This window comes from Leptonychotes weddellii, chromosome 13 (assembly GCF_054177405.1).
Source record: "Leptonychotes weddellii isolate Sample4059 chromosome 13, ASM5417740v2, whole genome shotgun sequence".
In the NCBI taxonomy this organism is placed as follows: Eukaryota; Metazoa; Chordata; class Mammalia; order Carnivora; family Phocidae; genus Leptonychotes; species Leptonychotes weddellii.
Window position 1 is genome coordinate 59,335,335 of NC_138381.1, and position 15,177 is coordinate 59,350,511.

The 15,177-nt window shown below is 54.1% G+C and overlaps 2 protein-coding genes across 3 annotated transcripts in view; one reads left to right on the forward strand and one right to left on the reverse strand.

Annotated features, from left to right (window-relative positions):
* The window catches only part of RSPH14 (radial spoke head 14 homolog), a 75,027-nt gene extending 65,210 nt beyond the window's left edge, over window positions 1-9,817 (forward strand). The window contains exons 2-5 of one of the 2 annotated variants that reach the window (XM_031037008.2): window positions 303-454; window positions 5,493-5,718; window positions 7,539-7,675; window positions 9,069-9,817. In XM_031037008.2, coding sequence (XP_030892868.2) covers window positions 303-454; window positions 5,493-5,718; window positions 7,539-7,675; window positions 9,069-9,307 — 754 coding nt within the window. In that variant the 3' untranslated portion in view covers window positions 9,308-9,817. The remainder of the gene's footprint in view (window positions 1-302; window positions 455-5,492; window positions 5,719-7,538; window positions 7,676-9,068) is intronic. The other variant, XM_081801742.1, reaches the window with a different exon arrangement.
* Window positions 9,818-13,748: 3,931 nt separating this feature from the next.
* The window catches only part of LOC102733595 (sodium/glucose cotransporter 1-like), a 36,467-nt gene continuing 35,038 nt past the window's right edge, over window positions 13,749-15,177 (reverse strand). The window contains 1 exon segment of the mRNA XM_031037007.2: window positions 13,749-14,138. Within this exon segment, the coding sequence (XP_030892867.2) occupies window positions 13,749-14,138 (390 nt within the window).

Sequence of the window (15,177 nt, forward strand, 5' to 3'; positions counted from 1 at the left end):
AAAAGGGCCCAGGATCTGTCCCCCAGATCAGAGAGGCGGGAGGCAGCCAGCTCAGTTAAGGCCAGGATCCCCCATCGCTGCCTTGGAGAAGCTGGTAGAAGGTAGAAGGCGTCCGATGCTCAGCAAAATACACCTGAGCCAGTCTGCCAAATTCTGCTTTCAATTTCAGGGGGAACCCATCTGTGGGCCTCAGAGACAGGAGAGCCCCTCACTCCTGTGCTTAAAAGACTTTGGCCAGAGAGCCAAGATATTAATGCCTCTGTCTTTTCCATCATTGTAACTTGAATCTTTGTGTATTCCAGAGCATCCCTGGTAAAAATGCAGATTCTCCCAGTTAACACCTTCCTTACCACTTTACACCCTCTTGGTCACATTATAAGGATCACCCCATACTGGGCAGAAGCACTGGAATTGGCCATTGACAGCGGTGGATTGGGTGGTCATCCCAGTCCAGGTTTGTGGTCAGAAGGCGGGGGTGGGGGTCTGGTTCTGCAGGCTGGGCTGAAGAAGTTACCTAAACTGTCAGGGACAGGACAGATGCTGGTGAGGGCATCCTGAGGCGAACCTAGACCTGGCATAGTGCTCGCTGGAGGTGGCCAGTGAGAACCAAAGGGAGGTGGCCAACAATGGAGGGGCTCCTCTGGGTGCATGCCTTCAAACCCCTGGGCTGGGTCAGGATGGGCCTCTGCCCACAGGACCACTCAGAGGCCAATGGCGGTGATACCAGGAAGATGGCAGGCACAGGTCCGGCCCTGGTGTGGATCAGAGGTGAGAGGGGCTGGGAGGGAAGCCAGACCCAGCTCTGTGCCTATACACCCTTGGGGGGAGGGGAGGTTGTTTCACCTGGATGAACCTCAGTGTCCTTCTCTGTCAAGGGGAACACTAGTAGACTGTCCTTGGAGAGTGACTCTGAGGGAAAATGCACGTGGACACATGTTTAGAGATGGGTGAGGGCAGTTTCTGTTGTAGGATCGGGGTCAGAATGGAGCTGTTTGCAGGGGCAAACCTAGATGTCAGTGTAGGGTGACCCTCTACCACAGTCCAGGGTGAGATCAGCAGCTAGCCCATGAAGAAGCCCCAAGGGGCTCCTGCTGCCTCCCTCCCCTGACCCTGGTGGCCACCAATGATCATAATTCTTCAGACAGCAATCATTTACTGCTGACCTCCTTGGCACAGGCACAGTTCTGGGATTTAGACAGGCCTGCCCTGCCTGGTAGACCTTCCTGTCTGTGGGGCAAAAATCCACCATTATAGTTGTGTGAGGCCTCACGGAGGAGACCCACCAGGGCCCTGGGGACATGTGGCAGGGGGAGAACTGGGCACTGGGAGACAGCAGCCTGGAGGTGGCCGGTAACCTGGGGCAGGAGAGAAGTATGTTTCAAGGTGGGGAACATGCTGGGCATCAAGGAACCATGATGCCTGCAGGAACCCATGGAAGACCGGCTGTGGCTGGAGCCAGCAAGCGGGTGTGGTTGCCAGAAAACAAGGCTGGATTGGGGACAGTTGCACTGGGCTAGTGTCCCTTCTGTGAGATTGGGGACGTCAGCCTAAGAAGCACTGGAGGGTTTTAGGGTTAGCTTTTTAAATTTGAGAAGGAGGATTGCAAGTTTTTGTTTCATATTTGTTTGCAGTACGTGTGGTTCCATTAATATATGTTGTCCTAATAGGCAGAATCAAATAACAAAAATGTCAGCTAGTCAGCCCTCAGAAAATAAGAAAGCAGAGATTCTCCATGAGGTTGAGTTCAGCGTAGGGCTGCAGGATCATTGAGCGACAGAGTGTCAGGAGAGGGCCATGTGGTGGCTGTAGCCAAGACAGAAGGATAGAGTGGGGGGCAGAGTGGGGAGGGTGGGGGACAAGGGGGAGGTCCACATGATAGGAGATGCTGGAGAAAGGACGGTGCTTGCTAGCAGATGGAGGACCAGTAGGAGAGGTGGCCGGAAAACCAGGGAGTAGAGTGTCCTGGCTCCTTGGGAAGAAAGTATCTCAAGAGGTAAGACGGGGTCAGCCACATCATGTGCTATGAGAGGCCATGTAAGCTAAGGACAGGGATGTGTCCCCACGACATAGGCAGGCACAGGGAGGGGGATCAGCATGCCAGCAGTTCAGGGCATGGGGGCCGCACGAGGCTAACACTGGACAGGTGGGTTCTGATGAGGTGCGGATGCCCGGCGCTGGGGCTGGCGCTCCGTCCTCAGTCCTTACTAGCCAGGAAAACAGGACCAGGAGACAACAGCTGGGGCCCTGTGATGGAAAGAGGAAGGCCCTGGTGGTTGAGCCTCGTACTTCACCAATCCAGCAGGGACAGATGGCTGAGGAGTGGCCTCTGTAGGTGGTATCAGGCCATCCTCCAGGAAATGACCAAACCTCAACCACAGGGCATTCCGTGCCATGGGCATCATGTCCCTCAATCCCGGAAGGATTGGTGGAGCTTTCTGGCTCATCAACCACTGAATCTGTCTTGGCACACCAGCCGTGCCAGACCCGGGGCCCTCCCCAAGTACACCCATGCCTCATGCCTTTGCCCTGCTGCCCCATGAGGCCCAGCGCCCCCGGGCCTCCCTTCCTGCATGTTCAGAGTCCCTAGAGCCCTGGAATTCTACTTGAGTATGAACCTGTGTTGTCATGACGGGTCCTGGCTGACTGCCACTGGTCTCCCCACTACCCAAGGATGGCTAGTCTCTGGATGCTGGCCATAGCACTGTCCTGTCTGGCTCTTCTCCCAGCTTGACCTGCTCTCCCAAGCCCCGCCGGCCGATTCTCCGGCTACAGCGGGGCTGAGTGGGTTTCTCCAGTTTATTTCCTTGGGGTCTGTGCAACCCCCCCAACCCCAACTTGAACAAGCCATTGCAGATCTGGGTTAGTTATAAATAGCCAGGCCTGCAACTCTCCTTTTAGCTGAAAAGCAAAGTGAACGAGCAGAGAGGCACACCCGGCACGCGTTTTATTTTTAATCTTCTCCCTCTGTCTCAGAATGAACCCAGGTCCTGGCGCTCAGCATTTCTAGGAGTAGAGGCCCAAGACGAATGCCTGAGAAACAAAACCCAAGTAGCCCAGGGCCCTGGCTTTGCCCCTGTCTGCTGTGTGACCTCAGGCACTTGAACTGCCTCTCTGGGCCTTAGTTTCCTCACCTAAGGAGGGAGCAGTGGAGGTGATCACCTCCAGCAGTTTGACTTCAACTCTCTTCCTCTGCCCCCCCCACCCCAGCCTGTGCCCAGCAACACCTTTGGGAGGAGGGGGGCCCTGGAAAGCCCAGACCCAGGGGCACGTGAGGCCACAATCAAGCCCCAATTTAATGATGCTCAAATTCCTCATCCCCAGGCCTTTGCTCAGGTGTCCGCCAGCTAGGAACCTTCTCCCTCTATGCAAAATCTTTCCAGTCAGCAAAATCCTTGGAACGTCCAACTGTCACCTCCCCACAGTGAGCTTGGGAGGGGCTCTCTGGGTCAGGTTGTGGCTGAGTTGGACCCATGGCTGGGGCAGGTAGGGAGCCCGTGGGCAGGTGCCTGAGTGGGCGGTGGAGCCAGAGCAGAAGGCCAGGTGTGTGGTCTGGCCGTGGCCTGATGGGGAGGCTGAGGCTGAAGGGGAGAGAGGGGCTGTGTTCCTGCAGGGCAGGGACTGTGCAGCTTTTCTCTTTGTATCCCACTCCTCGCCTCTCACCGCCCTCCTCCCCCCACAGGCCGTTGCTTGCAGCTGGGTCTCAGTGTTGGTGGAATTCCTTATGATTCTAGGTCCAGACATTCTGGGCTATGTGAGACTCCCTTCCAGAGAGCGTGCTCCCACCCAACCACTACCCATTGGCATTGCACAACTCCCTGCCACTTAGGCTGGTTTCCATAATGAGGAAACCGGGCTCAAAAAGATTAGGTAACTTGTCAAAGATCACACAACTGGATACATTTAGGGGTCCAAGCTAGGCATTTTTTGAAATCTGTGTGTATTAAATTTTAAAAAGTGCAGTACTCTTTTTTGTTTTTGAGAATTTTTTTATGTTCATCACCATACATTACATCATTAGTTTTTGATGTAGTGTTCCATGATTCATTGTTTGTGCATAACACCCAGTGCTCCATGCAGAACGTGCCCTCTTTAATACCCATCACCAGGCTAACCCATCCTCCCACCCCCCTCCCCTCTAGAACTCTCAGTTTTTCAGAGTCCATCGCCTCTCACGGTTGTCTCCCTTTCCGATTCCCCCCCTTCATTAAAAAGTGCAGTACTCTTAAAGCAACGGGCAACGGCTCTCCCTGTGTCGCAAGTGCCCTGAGAACAAATGGGGCAGACCTAGTTGCTCGGCAATGACACCCCAATGAGAAGCTGGCCAGGGGCCTAGGGAGCCGCTGGACATGTGCCTGTCCCTCTCCACCTCCCTCATCCCGGGGCACCTGCCATCTGATGTCCTCAGGAAGTGCGGGAGGAAGACTGGGGTGATGTCTTCAAAGAGGAAATCCCTGGTGCTAATTGGCACTTAGAGACCTTTAGGCTAATTAACCTGTTTATTTGTCTCTCTAGAGTAAATTAGAGGGTTTAACTGGGGAGGCGGAAGAGAGAGGTGTTGCTGCTGGCCACCTCCAGGGGAGCTATCTATATGGCCTCTCGGTGGGAGGTGTGGGCCACTGGGGAGGCCAGGAAGAGGGTCGGGAGGAGGGCTGGGAAGAAGGGGGCTGCCCTCCCCAGCATCGCCCTGCTCACTTCCCAGTGACGGCTGCTCTGGACACAGGGGAGCTGGGCCCCTCAGGAGTGCTGCCTGGGCTGGTTCTTGGTTCCCCCCAGACATCCCTCAGGAGGGATGAAGGGGCCGGAAGGAGGGAAGTGGAACCCATTCTTGGGGAGGCTCACCTCTCCGCCTTCTCTCAGCCCTGGTGCCCAGCCGCCCTGCCATGTGGAGCCCCCAATCCTGTGGGTTTTTTAGACCCCCTTGGCCAGAGTCCATGGATTTCCTGTTACCTTTGGTTGGAGGCACAACTCTTTTTTGGATATAAGATGCTGGCCTGCTCACTTCTGCCTCAGACTTGATTCCAAGCTTTTTCCTTTCCCCAACTCCTGGCCAGGCTAGTGTGGGGTTTCTAGTGGCTTAGAGATGTTGTGGGTGGGAAGGAGGGGGTTGGCTGGTCCCCCCACCTTCCTTCTGGTGCCGGGTGTGGAAAGGAGGGAAGTTCCTTCTGCGCTGGGCCCTGCAGAGTGGCTGTTGTGCTCTCCAAGGGGCAGGTGCTGCTTCTCAGGCCCCTGGGCACCTGTTGAAGGCTTATGCCCCCCCGCCCCAGTTACAGGTGACCAAAGGCTGGCCCCTTTGGGGGTCCTCCAGGGCTGTGTGGTTCCCACCCTAGCGTGTCATCCCCAGCCTCCTGCTAGCTGCTCAGGGGTCTGGCAGCCAGGGGCATTTGCAAACCTCTCCTCCCCCACCAGCTGTGCAGGCCTCGCCTCGCCCCACGTGCCGCCCAGAATGGGTAGGGGTGACTGGCCCACCCTCAGTGCCCTTTCCTGTCCCGCAGGAGCCCAGGGTATTGTCAACAGCGGCCTGATCCCCTCCCTGGTGTGGAAGCTGCAGAGGGAGGAGGAAGAGATCCAAGGGCTCCTCCTGGACACACTGGCGGCCTGCCTGATGGAGGATGCCACTGAGGCGCTGAGTACCCGCGTGGTGCCCTTCCTGAAGCAGAAGCTCCTCAGCACCGACGATGACATTCGCAGCAAAGCTGCCCGCACGCTCATGGTGGTCAGGTAAGCCCGGCCCACGTGGACAGAGCGGGGAGGGCAGGGGCGGCCAGCCCGGAGGCTTCTGCTGAGGCTCAGAGAAGGCACCTGAGCTGCCCCCGGCCCGCAGCAAGCCAGCCTGCCCCAGAGCTCCAGGGAATCCACCTCAGGGCCTGCTTCCCACAACCCCCCCCCACCACTGCTTGTACCCTGGGGGAGGAGGACCCTGTCCCCCGGGGGGTGGGGGGGCACTGTCCTAGTGGTCTGAGAGCTCAGCCCTCACAGTCCTGTGTCCCAGGAAGCCCCCAGTCCTGGGCAATACAAGATGGTTGGTCCCCCCTCCCTGTGAGGAAGGCAAGCACACAGTGTGGTGCAGCTAGCAGTCACTGAGTACTAAGTGCTCCTTAGGTGCCGGGTATTATCTACAAGTGGCACTCCTCCAAGGAAGGCAATTACCTTTTATAGGTAAGGAAACGGAGGGCACACGTGTCCAGTCACTGGTGACCCAGGGTCACACGGAATTCCAGTCTAAATCCTGGCCTGGAACCTGAGGGAGCACAACGCCTCAGAGCAGGGAGGGAGGGAGGGAAGCGGTGTGTGATCCCAGACAGAGACGCTTCCCAAGGACCGGTGGTCCCTCGTGCCCCCAAGTCCATGCCTTAGATATGACCACCTGCCTACATCCTGGCACCTCTTGCCTCCCCTAGCTCTGGCTGTCCCTCTAGCTGGGATTCTCTCTAGAGACCTGAGCCAGCATTTCTGCGAGTGTGGCCCCCGATCCAGACCCTGGGGAGCTTGTGAACGTGGAGATTCCGGGGCCCTACCTCAGACCGATCACCTTCTGGTCTTTGCTCAGAGGTCCCCTTCCAGTGAAGCCTCTGAGGACGCTGCCCGCTCTAGAAAATGGCGACCTCCACCAGGCCTGCCTATGCCTCTCACCGTGCCCTCCTTTTTTTGTGTCACCCCCAAGGGGAGTGCCTGAGGACAGGGCTTTGCTCTGCTTGCTGCTTGAGAGTAGGGCTTCGAAACAGGGGGAGCTTTGGTCCCCTGGGAGACAGGCAGCACTGTCTGGAGACATTTCTCATTGTTCCAACTTGAGGGAGAAGGGCGCTCCTGGCCTCAAGGCGGGGAAGCCCTCGAGGGGCCAACACACGGGACAGCTGCCACCACAAAGAATCATCCAGCCCCACGGTCAGTCATGCTCTTGCCTCAGCGTCCAGACCAGGACCCACCAAGGTGCTCAGTCAGCCCCGGCCATGGGAATGAACGAATGCACGGAATCCCTGCAGGCGGGGTCCAAGACTCTGCATCTTTGATCAAGTTCCCAAAGGGAGCTCGTGGGGAGTCCATCACATTCCTTTTCACAGCTTCATACAGTGCCAGGATTAGAAGTGACTTACAGTGTCCTCTCCCCTGAGGGTGGCTCTGCACAGGTGTCTCCCTGGCCGCTCGCCTGCTCCCATGGCTTAGCCCATCTTTGGCAGCTCTGGCTCCTGCGTGGAGTTAAAATGAGTGTCCTTGGGTCCTGCTGCTCCCCATTTTGGGGCCTGGGGAACATGTCTGGTTTCTTCTTCATGTGATACCTTAGGGCCAGGCTCCATCACCCCCTGGCTCCGCTGCGGTTTGGCCTTCAGTGGTCCCAGGCTGTGCTCCCAGGTTGTCCCAGCATGGGGGTGAGACCCAAACCTCACACCAGCACTCCCTTGCACGCTGGTACCCCCTGGCCAGGCCCGAACCACCAGGGGGTCCCAACACAAGTCCTTCTGGTGTGCCCTGGGGTGGTCCTAGGCCCCGCCCCTGTCCTCTTTGCCAAACGAAGCCACACAGCTGTCCCCTCTCTGGCCCAGCATCCCTCTGGAGGGCAAGAACCAGGTGTGGCAGCATGACGTCATCCCCATCCTGGTGCACCTGCTCAAGGACAAGGTGGAGGAGGTGCAGGCCAATGCCGCCGGGGCCCTCATGTATGCTGCGGTCACCACCCAAGGTGAGGCAGCCTGCTGGCCACCTGTATCCCCTGCGCAGGTGGTAGTTTACTGGGCAGTGGGGGGGGGGTGGTCACTGCAGCCTCCAGCATGCTGTTTTCCAGAACTTTCATTCTGTGCTCAGCATCCCAGCACTGCCCCCTCCCTGTCCTACCAAAATACTTTCCCTGGCCTGTTGTTGGAGTCCTTTCAAGTTTGGGCCAAGGTTCCACCCTCCCTCCTCTTCCTGGCCACAGTGGGTCACCCACCTGTGGCCCTCCCTGGTCACTGCCATTAGAACCTCTGTCCCTTCCTGCCAGGCTATTCCCTGGGCCTGGAATTCCTGTCTCCAACCGAGGCCCCTTGTAAGCCTCGATTCTGGGATGAATTATGTAGTTTGCCATCCTTGATTTGGTTATCCTAACACCTAAACAAACACTGGAGCCCTTGCTTCCATGTTGTTTTTTGATTGAAATTACTTTTTTTTTCAGGGTGTGGGTGTGGGGAGCAAATAAGAGCATGAGATTACCTCTCCTACCTGGGGACCCCCTAGCCAGTCGGGCTTCCAGCTTAGTCATCCAGTCCTGGCCACAGGAGCGACTGGGGTTGGTTTCCCCACCTGGAGGCCAGGGTTGGCCATCCCACGTGACCTCTGAAAGCTCTCTGTCTTTGCACATGCCCACAATTGCCTGCACCAGCCCCGTGCCCTGTGCTTTCTTGATGTTCCACGGAGGACTGACTGGGTCTCTGATTCTCAGAGTTTGGCGGGAGTGGCAGAGGGTTGATGACCTAGAGGAGAAGCATGTCATGCAGTGGGCAGAGGACAGGGGCCAAGCCTCCTCTGGGAGGGGCGTGGGTATTGACCCAAGGGACAATGGGAGTCAGCAGGGCCGAGGGTAGCTGCACAGCTTCCAGCACACAGAGAAGAGTTCATTGAGCATGGCAGGAAGCTGGGGGGCAGGGGGCAACCACCTGGCCTTTCAGCAGGCCAGGACAGCAGGAAAGTGCTGAAGGTTAAGGAGGGGCGTCTCCTTTACAGATTAATGTCTGTGTCCCCCACTAGACTGTAAGTACTGGGAGGGAAAGAGCTCTGTGAGTTTTTGTGCCTGGCACAGAGTAGGTGCTCAAGAAATACTTGCCACATAAATGAACAATTAGATTTTAATTTTTGTTGCCTTGAGAGAACTGGATTGCAGGACAGGCATCAGGGTGGGTGGGGAGAAGCCAGCTGAGGGGCTGGAGGGGCAGGAATGAGGAGGCCAAGGCTGGAGGCAGAGGAAGGTGCCAGGGCCTGCACGGGAGTGAGGGAAGGCACCTCCCCTGAGGCTGCACAGGCCGGAGGCCAGGGTTGGGCTGGGTGAGAGAAGGTGGAACAGGATGGCCCCCTGAGGAACACCTGGTGTTGGTGACCCACAGGGAAGTATGCCGCCCTGGACATAGAAGCCATCCACCCCCTCCTGAACCTGCTGTGCTCATCCTTGACCAAGGCACGCTTGAATGCCACCAAGGCCCTCACCATGCTGGCTGAGGCCCCTGAGGGCCGCAAGTTTCTGCAGTCTCAGGTGCCCATCTTCCGCACCCTCGAGGAAGACCCCAGTGAGGCAGTGCGGCGGGCAGCCCAGATCGCCATCAAAGTCATTGAATGGAAACCCTGAGCTGCTTGTTGGCCCAGAACTGATAAGCTGCTTGCCTTAATAAATGGGTTGAATCTCTTTATCTTGGGTCTGAATGGCACTTTATGCTCCTAGAGTGTGGTCACATCTCCCCTCTCTCCTACAAAGGGGAAACACCTGGCCCTGAAGGACTGGGTCATGGTGGCCAGGCGAGGAAGCATGGGCTAAGTCCAAGGCCCAGGGATGGAAGGGTGGCATCCCAGCTCTCTGTTGGGGCCAAGAGTCCCCTCAGAAGGTGAAGAGCAGGGCTGGGCCTTCCAGGTACAAGGAGGAGCCAGGAGTTATATTGGGAGAAGGAACACAGCTGGATCCAGCACCACCCAAGCTTTAGACACTTGAGTGACCTGGCCCTTGGGTGTGGCTGGGCACTGTCCTTCTTAGGCAGTTCTGCGCCCCCTCACAGGAGGGAAGGTCAAAATGCCAGCCCATGTGGGCTCTTTCAGGAGGAGTATGAGTTGTATGAGGCCCCTAGGGATGCGTGCCCAGGACAGGGATCTTCCCGCCAGAACCAAGAAGTCATAAGAGTAAGCTCCCAGCTGGCCTGAGGCCAACCACACCCCAGCCCCAGGGCAGCCCTCTGGCCAGCCTTCCACTTGGGCTTCCACCTGCTTCTCTCGTCCCCCAAATGAAACTAGCAAAGGAGGATGGAGAGCTTGAAGGCATTGGAGGAGAAGCCAGCTGCGAAGGGTAGGAGGCTTGGGACCCTTTAACCACCCCAGCCTTTCCTGCCTGGTCTGGCAGGATGATGGTTCTTAAACCAGTTCTGACTTCTGTTGGAGAAGCTGCAGGAGAGGAGCTCAGCTTCAAGGGAGCTTTTTGAGGCTCCCTGCCTAAAACAAGGTTTTTCTCATTATAGCACCAACCAGCAGCCATATTTCCTATGGGACAGAACCTCCCAGGCTTATGGGATGCCCAGTCCTTCCAGAATAAACATCAGCAGAACCAGAATCCTCAAGTGAGCACCTTCTTATAGTTCTTTCATTGACTGGGGCCTTTACTTTTCTAGAAGAATCAGAGAAGTTTGCGTCCCTGGAATTAGAGGATTAGCCCAAGGGGACTGGCTGTTGAGCCCAGCTGGAATTTTGGGTAAATCTCATTCTCAAAACAGGCCCCCAAAGCGGAAACCTTTTCTCCTTCAGTAAAACAGGTGCTTGAAGACCTCTACTTCCTCATGTCCCCATCTCACCTCAACCCACAGCATGCTGGTTCCACTTCTAATGCCTCACCAAAGGGCTCTGGCCAAGGTCACTGGCCAAGGTTACTGACCATCTTGCTGCCAAGACCCTGTGCTCTTTGTGCTTGACCCATGCTATGGTCCAGGTATGGATGTTCCCTTCCTGTAGTAGCTGTCTTGGGCCTCCTTCCAAGGTTCTGGCTGTGCTCTCTTTGGTCTCCTTTGTAAAACCCTCTTTCTCTACATGACCAGTAGTGTTCATGTTTCTCACAGCTCTGTCTAGGCCCTCTCTCCTCCTATTCTCCCACACAATCTCACCTGCCTGGCTATGGGCCCCCCTCTACCAGGTTCCCTTCTTAGCTAGGCCTGCCCACTGCTTTGTCTCCCCCAAATCTGGGTCTGTAGCCCCAGCCTCTCTCCTGAATTCTGGACCCTCCTATCCAATTTAACATCTACCCTTAAACGTCTCCATGCAATAATTAATACCAATCCTTCACAAACTCTTCTGAAAAATAGAAGGGGTCGGGACACTTCCCAACTCATTCTGAGGCTAATTTTACCTCAAATTACCTGATACCCAAGCCAGAAAAAGACATCATAAGAAAACTATAGACCAATATCCTTTATGAATAGAGACATAAAATCTCAACCAAATATCATCAAACCAAATCCAGCCACATAAAAAAAAAAAACATTATACACCATGACCAACTGGAATTTATCCCAGGAATGCAAGGTTAGTCTAATATTTGAAAATGAATCAATGTAACATATATATACAATAAAGGACAGAAATCACATGATCATCTTAATAGATGCAGAAAAAGCATTTGATGAAATCCAGTATCCATTTCTTTAAAAAAAAAAAAATCCAAAAAATCTAAACTAGGAATAGAGGGGAACATCTGCAAAAAGTCATAGCTAACATCATTCTCAATGGTGAGAGACTGGATGTGTTCCCCTGAAGATCAGGAACAAGACAAAAATGTCTGCTCTCACTACTTCTATTCAACATTGTACTGAAGGTTCTAGCCAAAGCAATTAGGCAAGAAAATGAAATAAAAGGCACCCAGATTGGAAAGAAAAAAGTAAGCTATCTCTTTTTGCAGACGATGTGATCTTATATATGGAAAATCCCAAGGTATACACTTAAAAACTATTAGAAGTCAACAAGTTTAGCAAAGTTGACAAAGAAAACAACTCCATTTACAACAGCATTGAAAAGAATAAAATACCTAGGAATAAATTTAACAAAAGAAGTACAAAATTTGAGCACTGAAAACAAAACATTGTTGAAAGAAAGAAGATCTAAATAAATGGAAAGGCATACCATGTTCATGGATCAGAAGATGTACAATTGTCAAGATGGCAGTAAGTATCTTCATGCAATTCAAACTCAACATGTCCCAAGTGGTGCTCAACTTTTCTCCCACATCTGTTCCTTTTCCAGGGTGGCCTGTCTTTAGAACTGGTGCACACTTTGCCCACATGCTTAACCCAGGGAGTCACTCTGGCCTCTCCCTCCACAAGTCTAATCAGTCAAATTCTATTACTTCTAATCACTGGTTTCTCTTGATGCCATTCCCTTCTCTTTTCCTCTCTGCCACTAACTTGCCTGGATCGCTCTTGGTGGGTATTCCTGCCTCCCTTTCATCGTTCCAGCAGCAGCCAGCAAATCTGATCCTGTCACTTCCCCACTGAAGCTCCCAGGGACTTAGGATCCCAAAGCATATAAGGCAATTCAGCCTCCTTCCCACCTTGCCCTCCCCATCTCCCACTGTTCTCCTATTCATAAGCCATGTCTTGGCATCCTCAAACATGCTTTGCACTCTTGTTTCATGTCTTTCTGCATGTTGTCCCTTCTGTTGTCCAGCTAATTGTCCTCCTTCTTTGGTCATAGGACGCCTTCCCTGACTCAGACTAGGTGGGCCCCTCTGCTGTATACACACCACGTGGTGGGCCAGTGTGTGGCCTTGGTGTAAGGCAGGGCTGTTCCAGGCCCTATGCCCATTCCCAGTGTACTCAATTTCCTTGCTGAGTCTGTCTCCTTCCCTGTGAAATGTGATTAATTCTAGTACTTCCACAAAGGGTGGTTCTGTGGCTTGAATGTGATAATGCACTTACCCCAGGCAGCAAAACAGCAGGCTGCACTAAATGCTGGCCATCACAGCTAGTGTTTCACTGTCTGCTGCCTATGCTCTGTTAGCAGCTATTTCCTTGCTGTGGCTGACACATAGTGGGCACTCAAAAATGTCAGCTGAAAGGATAAACTAGGGAGGAGAGCCTGCATGTGAGTGTGCCTTCAGAGTGTGATTTTTGTGATGCTGGATGGGCCTCTGCCAAATCACTTCAAGGCACCTGGAACTTTTTCTAATGACACAATTTATTTTTGAGAAGAAGGAAGAGGAAGGAGCAGCTTAGGGAGTCCTTGCAGAAATACAGCCCAGGAGTGGCCTATACTTGACAGCTAAGGGAGTCTAAGTCCTGGGCCCAATGCCCAATAACATGCCAATTGCAGGTAGACTGGGAGGCATTGGGAAGAGCTCAGGAAGGAGGAAGGTTTCCTCTCCACCTGCCCTTCAAGGGTGCAGTGTGACTGTAGCTGGGCAGTGCTGAATTGTTGGGAGGCCTGTTCCACTGAGCAGAGACTGCCTCAGCTCCACCACTGGTCCAGGCAGGAGCTGAAGTCCCACCCATGGGCAGCCTTGGCTCCAGCTGGCCTGTGAGGTCATCAGCAGTGGGCACAGCACCTGTAGGTGGGAACCCCATGTGGGGGTGGGGCTTACATTACATGGCATCTTCGCCAGCAGGGCATACCTTTAAAAAGGAGGAGAGAACAAAGCAAATGGAGGTAGGATATAGGAAGGAAATGGTTACAGTGAAGTAAACACAAGCAAAAATCCCAAATATATCTAGAAATAAAAAGCCAAAATTAAATTTAAAGTGAAAGTCAGTGTTTATGCAGTAGAGCCATTTGGAGAAAATGACTCATTTCGTAAAGGAACAGATGTTCTCATTTGCATAGTCTCTGGAGTCGCAAATGGACTTCACCCTGTCCCCTCAGCACGCATGCCCTGCAGCTGGTGGCACTTGATTTGTGACATTGAGGGAGCATTTACATTAGTGTAATCCTTGGTCCTATATCCATGGGTGTCCTGGTAGGAAAGACTTTCTCCACTGGATGATGAGGGAGTCTGGAGAGGCTATGGTTTGCCTGCTCTTCCCAGACACCCCTGGGCCCCAGCTGCCTTAGTAGTAGTAGATGTGCAACAGGACTATGGTTGATATCAAGAGGAACCCGTTGGCATTGGCAATTTCTCTCCCGAAGGGTATCTCTGACATGTCAGCATACGTTGTCCCTTCCCAGGTGTCACTGCGCTCTGTCCCTTCCAACATGTCACTGCACTCTGTCCCTTTAGATGTGTCATGGCACTCTGTCTCTTCCAATGTGGCACTGTGCTCTGTCCCTTCAGACATGTCATGACACTTTGTCCCTTCCAACATGCACTCTATCCTTTCAGATATGGCAGCATGCCCCATACTCTCCTTGGCTACCTCTTCTGGGGCCAGTTTGGGGCCCAGCTGTGGCTCCAGTCCACAGAACACATCACAGGCAGGCCTGGGCCTCCTTGAATACATCTGGAACAGAGGGAACAGGCAAACATCAGGAGGACACAAGAAGGACGACCTTCTATGGTGTAGCATCTCAGTGGTCAGTCCCACAGAAAGACCAAAAGACTCTCCGAAATGAAGATCAGTCCTCAGTCCCTGCTATAGAATACCTACCACCATCCTCAGAGACATGGGAGCGTGGGATAAGGGGCTCAGGGAATGCAGTGGGGGCGGGGGTGGGAACTACCTGGGGTCATGCTTGCCTTCCACTGGCAGAGCCTTCAACCGGGTGCAGATCCTGGAGTGACCACCCTTCTCTTAGGCACATGGCCGAACACAGCTGGATATGTCTAGAGCGAGTGACTGCTCCTCTGAATCTGCCTCCCCAGTCACTACTCTCCAAAGGATGGAAGAAATCCCCTGATTTCTGGAATCAGACACTGCTGTCCTCGGCAAGCTCTCAGGGAATGTCTCCCTCAGGCAGGTATCAGTCTAGCAGCCTGGCCCAAAATAAGGCACTCTGGGCACTTGAATGGGAAATCACTGATGTTTTCCAGAAGGCAAAGGAGGGAAGTCTGGGAATTATAGGAATGTTTCCATTCAAATTAGCGAAAACGCCTTCTGGGGCTTAAATGTTGCTCCGGGTCCGTCGGTACGGCTCCTGTGGGCCGCTCCTTGGGCCCGCTCAGGCGCAGGTCAGCACCACGGCCAGCTCCGGCACACCAAAGTAGGTCCCGCGCAGCCTGGGAACAGTTTCCTCCTTGACAAGATGAGCGAGTTTCCGTCCGAGAGCGGGCATCCCAGTAGTGCTTGCTGTGACGTGTTCTCTGTCTCATTCTGTTGGGCAGCCTCCATGCCAGCTGTGTCCCAAGGCTGAGGCGGCCCCAGCGATAACGGAACCCATCAGCCAGGGACAGAGAAGCCTCTGTTACAAGGGGGTGTGTGTGTGTGTGTGGCTGCAGCCAGAGGACCCCAAAGCCAGGGACACAGATCTCTGCTGCCAGTGTTGAGAAGTCCTGCGTGTCACACTCTGAACACCCATGTTATATCATCATGCAGCTGCCAG